This window comes from Ranitomeya imitator, chromosome 2, assembly GCF_032444005.1.
Source record: "Ranitomeya imitator isolate aRanImi1 chromosome 2, aRanImi1.pri, whole genome shotgun sequence".
Classification (NCBI taxonomy): Eukaryota; Metazoa; Chordata; class Amphibia; order Anura; family Dendrobatidae; genus Ranitomeya; species Ranitomeya imitator.
The window spans coordinates 338,289,719-338,306,525 of NC_091283.1; the positions used below are offsets into that span (position 1 = coordinate 338,289,719).

Sequence of the window (16,807 nt, forward strand, 5' to 3'; positions counted from 1 at the left end):
TGTTCCGATATATATATGTGTGTGTGTGTGTGTGTGTGTGTGTGTGTGTGTGTGTGTGTGTGTGTGTGTGTGTGTGTGTGTATATGTATATGTATATGTGTATGTGTATGTGTGTATATATATATATATATATATATATATATATATATATATATATATATATATATATATATATGTATATATATATGTATATATATATATATATATATATGTATATATATATATATATATATATATATATATATATATTAGATTGTGGCCCGATTCTAACGCATCGGGTATTCTAGAATATGCATGTCCCCGTAGTATATGGACAATGATGATTCCAGAATTCGCAGCACACTGTGCCCGTCGCTGATTGGTCGGCAACCTTTATGACATCATCGTCGCCATGGCAACCATTATGACATCTACGTCGATACTGTGCCCGTCGCTGAATCAGAAACGTGAGATGTCTACGTCCTTTATGACATCATCGTCGCTGTGCCCGTGAGATGTCTACGTCCTTTATGACATCATCGTCGCTGTGCCCGTTGCTGATTGGTCCAATCAGACGCGGGATTTCTACGTTGATGCTGTGCCGGTCTCTGATCAATCAGAGAGCCGGGATTTCCAGGACAGACAGACGGAAAAACCCTTAGACAATTATATATATATATATATATATATATATATATATATATATATATATATATATATATATATATATATATATATATATATATATATATATATATATATATATATATATATATATATATATATATATATATATATATCTTCTATTCCATCCGAAGGACACTCTACCATCTGAAGCCACCAGTGAGGGTCTGGCTAAAAATCTTCGACTCCATCATCGCCCCAATCCTCCTGTATGGCAGCGAAGTCTGGGGTCCTCACACCTACCCAGACTGGTCAAAGTGGGATTCCAGTCCAACAGAAATATTCCACCTGGAATTCTGCAAGCACCTTCTCCAGGTCCATCGGATCACCTCCAACAGTGCTTGTCAGGCCGAGCTGGGCAGATTCCCTCTACACCTAACAGTTCTAAAGAGGGCGCTGTCATTCCGGGCTCACCTGCATAGGAGCAATCCAAGCTCCCATCACCATAAAGCCCTGATACATGTAGGTGAAACAGAAAAACCAGAACCCTCGGAACAGCCCAGCCAAACCCAACCGGACCAGAACACCAATCACAACAACCTGACAAAAGCCGGAATTAGGAAGATGGCAGACGAAGGCCAGGAGAGGTATGTCAGTGACTGGAAGAATGATATCATCAGCTCACAGAAACTGACCATGTACCGGAGCCTACAGAGAGACTACAGACTGGCCCCATATCTGGAGAAACTCCTGGACCCCAGAGACCGCCAGATCCTGAGCCGATATAGACTCAGTGCCCACAGTCTGGCCATCGAATGTGGCCGACACAGGCAGAGCTACAAGCCCAGGGAGGAAAGACTGTGCCAACACTGTGACCAGGAGGCCATAGAGGACGAAACCCACTTCCTGCTACACTGCTCCAAATACTCAGCAGTGAGGGACACTCACTTCAGGAGACTCTCACATCTCTTCCCAGACTTCATCACCATGAAGGAGGAAGAGAAAACATATATCCTGCTGGGAGAAGAAGAGAGAGCAGTGGAGATAGCAGCGCGGTATGTGAGCGAATGTCATAGACTGCGAGAAAGAGAACTATGATGCCATGGACTATAGCCCCCAACCTGGACCTGCCCCATCCACCTCCCCTATGCCATGGACTATAGCCCCCACAATGGATCTGCCCCATCCACCCCCCCTATGCCATGGACTATAGCCCCCACCCTGGATCTGCCCCCATCCACCTCCCCTATGCCATGGACTATAGCCCCCACAATGGATCTGCCCCCTCCACCTCCCCTATGCCATGGACTATAGCCCCCCACAATGGATCTGCCCCATCCACCTCCCCTATGCCATGGACTATAACCCCCACAATGGATCTGCCCCCATCCACCTTCCCTACAGCTCCTACCCAACATCCCCACAGTCCCTATCCCTATTGCCTTTATACACTTGCTTTGGCAAAACTGATGTGGTGTATTTGGTCCTGCCAATAAAGCTTCTTTCAATCTTGAATCTTATATCAGTGAGACACACATACATATATATATATATATATATATATATATATATATATATATATATATATATATATATATATATTATATAAAGCTGAATGTGTGTGTGTGTGTATGTGTGTGTGTATGTCCGGGATTGGCATCTGAACCGTCGCAGCTACAGCCACAAAATTTTGCACAGTCACGCGTCTGGATCCCGAGAGCATCATAGGCTATGTTGTGAGGTGAAATTTTAACCCTGCGCTTTCCAATTCACCAAACAATTTTTCCCCTATCTACATAATGGGGAAAAAGTGAAAGGAAAAGTGTTGGAAGCGTCGCAGCTTCAGCCACAAAATTTTGCACAGTCACACGTCTGGACCCCGAAAGCGTCATAGGCTATGTTGTGAGGTGAAATTTTAACCCCGCGCTTTCCAATTCACCAAACAATTTTGCCCCTATCTACATAATGGGGAAAAAGTGAAAGGAAAAGTGTTGGAGGCAAATTGACAGCTGCCAGATATGAACAAGGGGGACATAAAGAATGAGAGCGATGGCACCAAAGAGTATATACCGTACAGTTGCTAAGGTGGGGCCCCGACATGGGATACTCACCACACACGGGGATATGAACACACACACAAAATGCGCCACGCACTACCACGTGCTTAAACACAAATACCACCCTCAGCACACATTTCACCACACATACACCAACTTCGCCACATAAAAGTCGAAACACAGAAGTCGCCGCTCAAAACTGGCCACGCGTAATACTCGCCACATGCAAAACTAGGCTCACGCAAAACTCGCCACACGTTCAAAACTCACCTCATGGGAAAACTCGCCACACACAAAACTTGCACCCGCGGAAAAATTGCCACATGCACAAAAGTTGCAACACATGCAAAAGTTGCCTCACACAAAACTTGCACATACTCAAAATGCACCACACATAAAACCCGCCACGCGCAAAACTCACCATGCGCAAAACTTGCTGCACACAACTTGCTATACTAACCTGTCACATGCAACTCGACACACAAAAAGTTGCTACACGCATGTCGCCACACAAAACTCTTCTCACAAAAGTCGCTACATGCATGTCGCCACACGCAACTCAATACACACAACTTGACACACAAAACTCGCCCTAAAACACACACAAGTCTGGTATTATCCTTCAAAAATAAAAATCTGATTAATAAGCGGACAAACTACAAGAGCAACAAATGTACCATATAGGAAATACGGCAGCTGTCAGTCACATGACCTGTCTATTATGTGTATGTGTGAGCTAATATATACTGCCAGGGGGAGGGCTTCCTGTTGGCTGGGGATTTATCAGGCTGCCAATTTAGCTTACAAATACTGAGGTAAAAATACTGACCAAATAACGTGTGAACGAGGTCTAACACAGGAGGAGATGGCATACAGATATATACTATGTAACAGGGGAGATAACACACAGGTATATACTATATACAGGAGAGATGACACACAGGTATATACTATATAGAGGAGATGACATACAGGTACATACTATATACAGGAGGAGATGACATACAGGTATATACTATATACAGGAGATGACACAGGTATATCCTATATACAGGAGCAGATGACCTACAGGTATATACTATATACAGGAGGAGATGACATACAGGTACATACTATATATAGGAGGAGATGACATACAGGTATATACTATATACAGGGGAGATGACACACAGCAGGTATATACTATATACAGGGGAGATGACATACAGCAGGTATATACTATATACAGGGGAGATGACATACAGGTGTATACTATATATAAGGGAGATGACAAACATGTATATACTGAGGTGAAAATGAGAGGTGTGAGGTGAAAATGAAAAGGTGTGAGTGCAAAATGAGAGGAGTGAGGGAAAATAGTGGAGTGATCGGAAAATGACAGATGTGAGGTCGAAATGACAAGTGTTAGGGGGGAATGAGAGGTGTGAGGGAGAAAATGAGAGATGTGAGAGGGAAAATGAAAGATGTGATGGGGAAAATGAGAGGCGTGATGGGAAAATAAGAGAAGTGAGGTGCTATAACTAACCACAGATATTTACTATGCTGTTATGATCCGGTGACCTTGAAGCCGCATGAATAACTTTCACTGGAGTAGGTGGTAACTGTACTGAACGCAAATCCTGATCTAACACCGTTACTAGAAGTAGCCGTGGGGTGTTCCTAACAAACCCTAGATACCTCGTCACAGCCGGAGGACTAAATACCCCTATAGATGGAAATAGGAATACTACCTTGCCTCAGTGCTGAACCACAAAGGATAGGCAGCCGCCCACAAGTGTTGACTGTGAGTAGGAGAGGAAAGACACACACAGGCAGAAACAGGATTTAGCAAAAGAGGCCACTCTAGCTAAAATAGGAAAGGATAGGACAGAATACTGTGCGGTCAGTATTAAAACCCTTCCAAAAATATCCACAGCAGATAATACGAAAAATTCCTCCGTCTAACTAAAGACGTGGAACGTATATCTGCAACTCCAGAGAATCCTACACACAGAGCAGAAATACAATCAAAAATCCAGCACACAGCAAGTGTGCCAAAGAAAAAAAAACAGACACTTATCTTTGCTGAATTGGCAGCTAAGCAGGAGAAACCAGACAGAGGTCCAACACCTCCCAAAAACCATTGACAACTGGCAAGGACTAATGAATCCTGCAAACCTAAACACCCCAGTCAGAATTGCAATCAGCAGATACACCTGACCAGGACTGCAGCCCAGGGACAACTGCATTACCACCTACAACCACCGGAGGGAGCCCAAAAGCAGAATTCACTACACTATGCCCAGGCAACGCCGGGCTCTTCAGCTAGTATATACAGTACAGACCAAAAGTTTGGACACACCTTCTCATTTAAAGATTTTTCCATATTTTCATGACTATGAAAATTATAAATTCACACTGAAGGCATCAAAACTATGAATTAACACATGTGGAATTATATACTTAACAAAAAAGTGTGAAACAGCTGAAAATATGTCTTATTTTCAAGGTTCTTCAAAGTAGACACCTTTTGCCTTGATGACTGCTTTGCACACTCTTGGCATTCTCTTGATGAGCTTCAAGAGGTAGTCACCGGAAATGGTTTTCACTTCACAGGTGTGCCCTGTCAGGTTTAAGAAGTGGGATTTCTTGCCTTATAAATGGGGTTGGGACCATCAGTTGTGTTGAGCAGAGGTCTGGTGGATACACAGCTGATAGTCCTTCTGAATAGACTGTTAGAATTTGTATTATGGCAAGAAAAAAGCAGCTAAGTAAAGAAAAACGAGTGGCCATCATTACTTTAAGAAATGAAGGTCAGTCAGTCCAAAAAATTGGAAAAACTTTGAAAGTGTTGTTAAGTGCAGTTGCAAAAACCACCAAGCGCTATAAAGAACCTGGCTCACATGAGGACCGCCCCAGGAAAGGAAGACCAAGAGTCACTCTGCTTCTGAGGATAACTTTATCCGAGTCACCAGTCTCAGAAATCGCAGGTTAACAGCAGCTCAGATTAGAGACCAGGTCAATGCCACACAGAGTTTTAGCAGCAGACACATCTCTACAACAGCTGTTAAGAGGAGACTTTGCAGCAGGCCTTCATGTAAAATAGCTGCTAGGAAACCACTGCTAAGGACAGGCAACAAGCAGAAGAGACTTGTTTGGGCTAAAGAACACAAGGAATGGACAATAGACCAGTGGAAATCTGTGCTTTGGTCTGATGAGTCCAAATTTGAAATCTTTGGTTCCAACCACAGTGTCTTTGTGCGACGCAGAAAAGGTGAATGGATTGACTCTACACACCTGGTTCCCACCGTGAAGCATGGATGAGGTGGTGTGATGGTGTGGGGGTGCTTTGCTGGTGAGACTGTTGGGGATTTATTCAAAATTGAAGGCATACTGAACCAGCATGGCTACCACAGCATCCTGCAGCGGCATGCTATTCCATCCGGTTTGCGTTTAGTTGGACCATAATTTATTTTTCAAAAGGACAATGACCCCAAACACACCTCCAAGCTGTGTAAGGTCTATTTGACCAAGAAGGAGAGTAATGGGGTGCTACGCCAGATGACCTGATGGTTTGGGGTGAGCTGGACCACAGAGTGAAAGCAAAAGGGCCAACAAGTGCTAAGCATCTCTGGGAACTCCTTCAAGATTGTTGGAAGACCATTCCTGGTGACTACCTCTTGAAGCTCATCAAGAGAATGCCAAGAGTGTGCAAGCAGTCATCAAAGCAAAAGGTGGCTACTTTGAAGAACCTAGAATATAAGACATACAGTAAACCATCTCATATACCTTTTTTTTTGCATATTCCACACTACTAATGTTAGTAGTGTGTATGTGCAAAATTTGGGCGCTCTAGCTATTAAATTAAAGGGTTAAATCGCGGAAAATAATTGGCGTGGGCTCCCGCGCAATTTTCTCCGCCAGTATGGTAAAGCCAGTGACTGAGGGCAGATATTAATAGCCTGGAGAGGGTCCATGGTTATTGGCCCCCCTGGCTAAAAACGTCTGTCCCAGCCATCTATCTTTAGGGCTAGTTAGCTCTTAGGCTGTGAAGAGGCGTCTAGGTCGTGTTAGGTACGCTCCACGGCTATTTCTAGTTGTGTGATAGGATTAGGGGTTGAGGTCAGCAGAGTTCCCACTTCCCAGAGCTTGTCCTGTGTGAGTTTAACCATCAGGTCGTTCCGGGTGCTCCTAACCACCAGGTCCATAACAGTACAGCTGGCCCAAAGTATTAATGTATCTCAATAGAGGGATAAGAGAAGTTCTGAGACCATTTTTTTTTCTCTGCAGTGTTTTTTGTCTTTCTTTTCCACTTAACCTCTGGGTGGTTCTGGACACAGGTGTAGATATGGACATTCAAGGTCTGTCCTCTTGTGTGGATCATCTCACTGCAAGGGTACAAAACATTCAAGATTTTGTGGTTCAGAATCCGATGTTAGAGCCTAGAATTCCAATTCCTGATTTGTTTACTGGGGATAGATCTAAATTCCTGAATTTCAAAAATAATTGTAAACTGTTTCTAGCTTTGAAACCCCGCTCCTCTGGTGACCCCGTTCAACAAGTAAAAATCATTATTTCTTTGTTGCGTGGTGACCCTCAAGACTGGGCATTTTCCCTTGAGCCAGGAGATACTGCATTGCGTGATGTAGATGCGTTTTTTCTGGCGCTTGGATTGCTTTATGATGAACCAAATTCAGTGGATCAGGCAGAGAAAATCTTGCTGGCTTTGTGTCAGGGTCAGGATGAAGCGGAGGTGTACTGTCAGAAGTATAGAAAGTGGTCTGTGCTTACTCAGTGGAATGAGTGTGCCCTGGCGGCAATTTTCAGAAAGGGTCTTTCTGAAGCCCTTAAGGATGTCATGGTGGGATTTCCCACGCCTGCTAGTCTGAATGAGTCTATGTCCTTGGCCATTCAGATCGATCGGCGCTTGCGTGAGCGCAAAGCTGTGCACCGTTTGACGGTATTCTCTGAGCGTAGGCCTGAGCCTGTGCAATGTGATAGGACTTTGACCAGAGCTGAACGGCAAGAACACAGACGTCAGAATGGGCTGTGTTTTTACTGTGGTGATTCCACTCATGCTATCTCCGATTGTCCTAAGCGCACTAAGCGGTTCGCTAGGTCTGCCACCATTGGTACGGTACAGTCAAAATTTCTTTTGTCCGTTACTCTGATTTGCTCTCTGTCGTCCTATTCTGTTATGGCATTTGTGGATTCAGGCGCTGCCCTGAATTTGATGGACTTGGAGTTTGCCAGGCGCTGTGGTTTTTTCTTGGAGCCCTTGCAGTATCCTATTCCATTGAGAGGAATTGATGCTACGCCTTTGGCCAAGAATAAGCCTCAGTACTGGACTCAATTGACCATGTGCATGGCTCCTGCACATCAGGAGGATATTCTCTTTTTGGTGTTGCATAATCTGCATGATGCGGTCGTTTTGGGGTTGCCATGGCTACAGGTCCATAATCCAGTATTGGATTGGAAATCTATGTCTGTGTCCGGCTGGGGTTGTCAGGGGGTACATGGTGATATTCCATTGCTGTCAATTTCGCCTTCTACTCCTTCTGAAGTCCCTGAGTTTTTGTCAGATTACCGAGATGTATTTGAAGAGCCCAAATCCGGTGCCTTACCTCCTCATAGGGATTGCGATTGTGCTATTAATTTGATTCCTGGTAGTAAGTTTCCTAAGGGCCGACTGTTTAATTTATCTGTGCCAGAGCACGCTGCTATGCGGAGTTATACAAAGGAATCCTTGGAGAAAGGTCATATTCGCCCGTCGTCATCACCGTTGGGAGCAGGGTTCTTTTTTGTGGCCAAGAAGGATGGCTCTTTGAGACCTTGTATTGATTACCGCCTTCTTAATAAGATCACAGTAAAATTTCAGTACCCTTTGCCGCTGCTGTCTGATTTGTTTGCTCGGATTAAGGGGGCTAGTTGGTTCACCAAGATAGATCTTCGAGGGGCGTATAATCTTGTGCGAATTAAACAGGGCGATGAATGGAAAACAGCATTTAATACGCCCGAGGGCCATTTTGAGTACCTGGTTATGCCATTCGGGCTTTCTAATGCTCCATCTGTGTTTCAGTCCTTTATGCATGACCTCTTCCGAGAGTACCTGGATAGATTCATGATTGTATATTTGGATGATATTTTGGTCTTTTCGGATGATTGGGAGTCTCATGTGAAGCAGGTCAGAATGGTGTTCCAGGTCCTTCGTGTGAATTCCTTATTTGTGAAGGGGTCGAAATGTCTCTTTGGGGTTCAGAAGGTTTCATTTTTGGGTTTAATTTTTTCCCCTTCTACTATCGAGATTGACCCTGTTAAAGTCCAGGCCATTTATGATTGGACTCAGCCGACATCTGTGAAGAGCCTGCAGAAGTTCCTGGGCTTTGCTAATTTTTACCGTCGCTTCATCGCTAATTTTTCTAGTGTTGCTAAACCGTTGACTGATTTGACCAAGAAAGGTGCTGATGTGGTCAATTGGTCCTCGGCGGCTGTAGAGGCTTTTCAGGAGTTGAAGCGTCGTTTTTCTTCTGCCCCTGTGTTGTGCCAGCCAGATGTTTCGCTCCCGTTTCAGATTGAGGTTGATGCTTCTGAGATTGGAGCAGGGGCTGTTTTGTCGCAAAGAAGTTCTGAGGGCTCGGTGATGAAACCATGTGCCTTCTTTTCTAGAAAATTCTCGCCTGCTGAGCGCAATTATGATGTTGGCAATCGAGAGTTGTTGGCCATGAAGTGGGCATTCGAGGAGTGGCGACATTGGCTTGAAGAAGCCAAGCATCGCGTGGTGGTCTTGACGGATCACAAGAATTTGACTTATCTCGAGTCTGCCAAACGGTTGAATCCTAGACAGGCTCGATGGTCGCTGTTTTTCTCCCGTTTCAATTTTGTGGTTTCATACCTTCCGGGCTCTAAGAATGTGAAGACTGATGCCCTGTCAAGGAGTTTTGTGCCTGACTCTCCGGGTGTTCCTGAGCCGGCGGGTATTCTCAAAGAGGGGGTAACTTTGTCTGCCATCTCCCCTGATTTGCGGCGTGTGCTGCAGAAGTTTCAGGCTGATAGACCTGACCGTTGTCCAGTGGAGAAACTGTTTGTCCCTGATAGATGGACTAGTAGAGTTATCTCTGAGGTTCATTGTTCGGTGTTGGCGGGTCATCCTGGAATCTTTGGTACCAGAGATTTGGTGGCTAGATCGTTTTGGTGGCCTTCTTTGTCACGGGATGTGCGTTCTTTTGTGCAGTCCTGTGGGACTTGTGCTCGGGCTAAGCCCTGCTGTTCTCGTGCCAGTGGGTTGCTTTTGCCCTTGCCGGTCCCGAAGAGGCCCTGGACGCATATTTCCATGGATTTTATTTCAGATCTCCCTGTCTCTCAAAGGATGTCGGTCATTTGGGTGGTTTGTGATCGCTTCTCTAAGATGGTTCATTTGGTACCCTTGTCTAAATTCTTATAAGGTTCATATAATTATATATTTTAGAGTAGGCTTTCTTGAAAATCATAAGTAACTCAAAAAAACAAAATTTTATTAAATAGTTTAAATACTTTAAAAGGCCACCAACCTGTGGCTAAACCAAACACCCAAAAACAAACACTGTGACAAAAAGCTAGTGAGGATAACTAGGAATACCCTACAAATGATCTACGTAGTGGTCTGCCTAACAGCGGGGGTTGGCACCCTATGGGATAACGTTATGGCGCCCCCGCTCAACGTCGGCTCACCCTGGGGTCCCTATAAGGCCCTATTAACACTATGGGCCCCTCTACCCACACAATCGTGTCCTAAAGGACCCCTACCGACTATACATAGACCAACCTACGTCTAGGGAATCCTGCACCCCACAGCGTGATTAAAAACAGAATAGAACACATGTGGACGAAGGCATATGACGGCAAATAGTACTTTGTACAGCCCGCTATTTGATACTTATATAAATTTGCGTTGCTCACTAAAAAAACACAAGAACCATACAGACTGGCGGTGCTGCTTATAAACAAGGAGGAAACGGCCAATTCAATATATGGCACCAGATACCACGCTTAAGATATTAATGCTTCACTAGATAACGTAAAAAACAGCGTGTGGCATAGTAACATAGTAACATAGTTAGTAAGGCCGAAAAAAGACATTTGTCCATCCAGTTCAGCCTATATTCCATCATAATAAATCCCCAGATCTACGTCCTTCTACAGAACCTAATAATTGTATGATACAATATTGTTCTGCTCCAGGAAGACATCCAGGCCTCTCTTGAACCCCTCGACTGAGTTCGCCATAACCACCTCCTCAGGCAAGCAATTCCAGATTCTCACTGCCCTAACAGTAAAGAATCCTCTTCTATGTTGGTGGAAAAACCTTCTCTCCTCCAGACGCAAAGAATGCCCCCTTGTGCCCGTCACCTTCCTTGGTATAAACAGATCCTCAGCGAGATATTTGTATTGTCCCCTTATATACTTATACATGGTTATTAGATCGCCCCTCAGTCGTCTTTTTTCTAGACTAAATAATCCTAATTTCGCTAATCTATCTGGGTATTGTAGTTCTCCCATCCCCTTTATTAATTTTGTTGCCCTCCTTTGTACTCTCTCTAGTTCCATTATATCCTTCCTGAGCACCGGTGCCCAAAACTGGACACAGTACTCCATGTGCGGTCTAACTAGGGATTTGTACAGAGGCAGTATAATGCTCTCATCATGTGTATCCAGACCTCTTTTAATGCACCCCATGATCCTGTTTGCCTTGGCAGCTGCTGCCTGGCACTGGCTGCTCCAGGTAAGTTTATCATTAACTAGGATCCCCAAGTCCTTCTCCCTGTCAGATTTACCCAGTGGTTTCCCGTTCAGTGTGTAATGGTGATATTGATTCCCTCTTCCCATGTGTATAACCTTACATTTATCATTGTTAAACCTCATCTGCCACCTTTCAGCCCAAGTTTCCAACTTATCCAGATCCATCTGTAGCAGAATACTATCTTCTCTTGTATTAACTGCTTTACATAGTTTTGTATCATCTGCAAATATCGATTGCAGATCGATAGTAAGTAGTAGTAAGTATCTAAACCGTCTCCAATTAACCTCCTTCTTTTAGAATGCCAATCTTAGCTGATGTCTCCAGTTATGTAGGACAAATATTCAAATATAGTCCATTTTTTGTCCCTAAACAGCATAACCATCAAATTCCATCAGGAATATAAACCGATAACATGGCGCTGCATTAGGTACTCATCCTGGGGTTAATGTGCCGTTCGCCTCGTCACTGTGCAGCCTCAACGCGTTTCGCCCCTCTGGCTCATCAGGAGGCTCGATCAAATCCCATGTGTCTGGATGAGTGATAATCCTTAGGAATACTGATGCATTTACTAGTGATGTGACGTTCATGAACGAGCCGACTCAAAGAGCCGGCTCTTCACTGTGAACGATATGAGCCGACACCCATCAGTGAGCCGCTTGTTATCTAGTGGCTCTCTGCTCTCCTCCCTTCCCTCAGCCTGGTGGTGGAGGGGGAGGAGAGGAGCCAGGAGAGACTGTGCTGGAGGGGGAGAGAGGAAAGCTGCTGCTGAAAGTCCTGTAGGAGAGGAGTCGGCAGCAGCGCTCAGTGTTATCTCATTCACCTGGCCAATACAGAAGCAGGATGTAAATGAAGGCAGAACATGTGACCACAGAGCAGCCAGTCACAGCTCAAGTTTCACTTGTCCTCATGCACTGTCTTCTTACATCTTTGGCTACTTTCACACTAGCGTTAACTGCAATCCATCACAATGCGTCATTTTGCAGAAAAAACGCATCCTGCAAAAGTGTTTGCAGGATGCGTTTTTTCTCCATTGACTAACATTACGCAACGGATTGCCACACGTCGCAACTGTCGGGCGACGGTTGCGCCGTGTTGTGGCGGACCGTCGGCTGCAAAAAACGTTCCACGTAACGTTTTTTGCAGCCGACGGATCGTCTTTCCGACCGCGCATGCGTGGCCAGAACTCCGCCCCCACCTCACAATGGGGCAGCGGATGCGCTGAAAAGCAGCATCCGCTGCACCCGTTGTGCAGCAGAGACAACGCTAGCGTCGGTAACCTCGGCCCGACGCACTGCGACGGGCCGAGCCCGACGCTAGTGTGAAAGATGCCTTTATTGGCATCCTGCCCTGTGTTCAGTAGCAACATCAGTCCCTTCAGAGAGAATTTTCTCCAAAACAGGGCAGATAATCACAGAGAGAAGAAACCGGATCAGCCCGTCCAAACTGAGGCACTTAGTGTTTCTTAATGCCAATTTGTCCTAATGACCTTCTAAAAATGTTTCACTGTTAAGTCATACTGCTGTTTTGCACATTTTTTGCATTTGTTTGATGTTCTTATAATGAAAAATAATATAAACAATATTAATCTGTTAACTAGAAGGTTTTGTGTCATTATTTTGGTGAGATTACTGAAGAGCCGATTCAAGAGCCGAAAGAGCCGGCTCTTCTTGCTGAGCCGAGCCGAAAGAGCCGATTCCCAAAAAAAACCCCGAAGTCCCATCACTAGCATTTACCTAATTTTAAATCGGACCGCCGGAGCGTCCTCCGTGTGAACTTCCTGTTGCGAGGCCGGAAGTTGCGTCGCGTACCCACCAACCCATATGGTAATGCGGGTCTCATAATGCGCTTGCTCAAAGTGGAACGCTAGACGCATCCCTGCGTTCCACCGGGGACGCACTGCGCCTGCCTCCCGAAGCTCAGGAGGTGTGGCCCAGACGTGCTCTATCCATGTATTTCCTTTTCAGGCCTGGTGCCGAGGCGTATAAGATCCTCTCTCCTTGTGCACAGTCTCAAATGTGCATGCTCGAGGTGGAACGCTGTGTTCCTCTCTGCGTTTCACTTAGTGGAACGCTATATTTCTCTGTACGTTCCACCTCCTATTTTGTAGCGCATATCTATCCCATGCACAAGGACTACTTGGGGTATCATCGATGAAGTGACAGCCTACATGTAACCTACATCTCCCTCTCAGAAAATTCATAATTCGGGAACGGCGTGTCGTAGGAGGTGGAACGTACAGATAGAGCACGTCTGGGCCACACCCCCTGAGCTTCGGGAGGCAGGCGCAGTGCGTCCCCAGTGGAACGCAGGGATGCGTCTAGCGTTCCACTTTGAGCAAGCGCATTATGAGACCCGCATTACCATATGGGTTGGTGGGTACGCGACGCAACTTCCAGCCTCGCAACAGGAAGTTCACACGGAGGACGCTCCGGCGGTCCAATTTAAAATGAGGTAAATGCATCAGTATTCCTAAGGATTATCACTCATCCAGACACATGGGATTTGATCGAGCCTCCTGATGAGCCAGAGGGGCGAAACGCGTTGAGGCTGCACAGTGACGAGGCGAACGGCACATTAACCCCAGGATGAGTACCTAATGCAGCGCCATGTTATCGGTTTATATTCCTGATGGAATTTGATGGTTATGCTGTTTAGGGACAAAAAATGGACTGTATTTGAATATTTGTCCTACATAACTGGAGACATCAGCTAAGATTGGCATTCTAAAAGAAGGAGGTTAATTGGAGACGGTTTAGATACTTGCTATGCCACACGCTGTTTTTTACGTTATCTAGTGAAGCATTAATATCTTAAGCGTGGTATCTGGTGCCATATATTGAATTGGCCGTTTCCTCCTTGTTTATAAGCAGCACCGCCAGTCTGTATGGTTCTTGTGTTTTTTTAGTGAGCAACGCAGTGTCCTGTGTGAGTTTAACCATCAGGTCGTTCCGGGTGCTCCTAACCACCAGGTCCATAACAGTACAGCTCTGCACTCACGGTGCGGAGGTGCCACTCTGCATCCCAGAGCTTCCAGCTAGCAAGACAAAATCATGATAGCCAACTGGACAAGGAAACAATGAACAAATAATAACTAGCAGGGACTTAGCTTCTGCTGGAGTAGACAGGTCACCAGAAAGATCCAAGAGCAAACTGAACCAGTACAAGAACATTGACAGCTGGCATGGTGTAACGATCTGAGTGGAGTTAAATAGAACAGCCAGCCAAAGAATAAACTACGTCACCTGTGGAAGGAACCTCAGAAGCAGCAGCTCCACTCACAGCCACCAGAGGGAGTCCATGGACAGAACTCGCCGAAATACCATTCATGACCACAGGAGGGAGTTCGAAAACAGAATTCACAACAGTAGACATTTATTTTATCTATTCTATTCTGTCAGTGTGATTTTACTGTACACCGCACTGAATTGGCGGCTTTTCTATAGAACACCGCTGCGTATTTCTCGCAAGTCACACTGTTGGTCCGTGTGTAATCTTTATTTTTCTGGCCCCCATAGACTTTCATTGGTGTATTTTTTGCGCAATACGGTGACAAACGCAGCATGCTGCGTTTTTCTACGGCCGTAGAAGACCGTATAATACGGATCAGTAAAATACGGCTGATAGGAACTGGGGCATAGAGAAGCATTGTACCGTATGCAATCCGTATTTTCAGCACCTCCCTTACGTCAATAAAACACGCTAGTGTGAGGCCGGCCTAACTATTAGGCCGGGATCACAATACTCGATATACGGCCGAGTCGTGCAGGTGAAAACCCTCCTCTGGCGCCGGCACTCCGGAGCGGAGCGTGCAGCTCCATGTGTTGCTGTGCGGCTGCACGCTCCGCTCCGGAGTGCTGGCGCCAGAGGAGGGTTTTCACCTGCGAGACTCGGCCGTATCTCGCGTATGTGTGATCCCGGCCTAAAAAGGATGATTCTGACCCTATCTCAGCAGCAGTAGCTGAGTCCGGAGCGGAATGTGCCGAGCAGGGCGGTGCCAGGTCTCTTATAGACCTGATGCCGCTGTGCGGACAGCCAATCACTGAAATACTACAACAAAGATGGCTGCGGTATTACAGTGCATGGCTGACAATCCCTGCATTGTCATTGGCGCTGTAAAAAGCGCCAGAATTGCAGTTCGGAAACCCGAGCTCCCGCTGAATAATCCTGGAAATAGTCGGTGCTCGCCGAGTACCGAGTAGTGGTGAGCACATTCGCTCATCACTAATTCCAACACATCTCCTGCAGGTATAAATAAATGTATATTACAGCCATCAGCGGTGAACAGCTTAGTGTACGTTCACATTAGCGTTACGCTAATGTGCGTCGCTGTTGCGTCGGCGACGCAGCGGCGACGCGCCCCTATGTTTAACATAGGGGACGCGTGCGTTTTTTTGGTCGCGTTTTTCGACACGTGCGTCGTTTCCGACGCTAGCGTCGGACGCAAGAAAATGCAACAAGTTGCATTTTTCGTGCGTCCGATTTTCGTCAAAAAACGACGCACGCGTCGCAAAACGCAGCGTTTTTGCGCGCGTTTTGCGCGCGTTTTTTGTGCGTCGTGCGTTGCGTCGTCGACGCACCGGCGCGCAACGCAAATGTGAACGTAGCCTTAGAGATTTATCATGGACAGGTGTAATTTTTTTAATGTAGTTTATCACAATCCTGTTTGAAGTTAGTCAGTTTTAAAATACATTGAAAAGTCAGGATAAAGGGAAACTCTGCTACTACACAGAAATTCAAAGTTTGGTCAGAAAGACTGGACCTGGTCTTGTAGGTACCGTATGAGCACATTCAGCAGCACAGAAATGAGAGAAGGGAGATTCATCCAATAAGATATCAGGGATCTAGGAAGCCAACAGCATCATTACCCTCTGCTTTCTCTTACAGGCCCATCATAATATTTTTCTTCAAGTGATTTTCTAACTTGTCAGCACATTCTACGTACGCTGTCATTTGTCTTTGTAGTTTACAGATCTGGGCAGGTAACGGTCAGCGTCTTCTAATCCCCGAAGGTACGTGGGTCCTCCAGGTTGTAAGTTCTATAGAAAAGGTCTTTCAATGACCAAAGTTATTTGAGCAGTTTTGGGTAGAGGAGAATGTTGTGGTCAAGAGGCAAAATGGTGATCACTTGATTATGATATGATTTGCACAATCAATATAGCAGCCACAGCCGGTGACTGAGTAGAATCTGTGACTTCTCTGCATTTAGTGGTCATTACTCACCTGGGTAGTCATATGTAGGAATCTCACCTTTACACCGTTCGTCACCCCTCACATATGTCTCTGTAGTATTAATATGGGTCAGATCTTCACCCTGAAACAAATATTGTAAAAGTTCCAGACAGATGTAGAAGTCACATCTATGATCAGCTCTAATCCTGCCATCTCTACCGTT

At 45.5% G+C, this 16,807-nt stretch overlaps 1 protein-coding gene across 1 annotated transcript in view; it reads right to left on the minus strand.

Moving 5' to 3' along the window:
* LOC138663649 (oocyte zinc finger protein XlCOF22-like) overlaps positions 1-16,807 on the minus strand; it is a 50,609-nt gene that overhangs the window by 13,101 nt on the left and 20,701 nt on the right. The window contains exon 6 of the mRNA XM_069749928.1: positions 16,636-16,726. Coding sequence (XP_069606029.1) covers positions 16,636-16,726 — 91 coding nt within the window. The remainder of the gene's footprint in view (positions 1-16,635; positions 16,727-16,807) is intronic.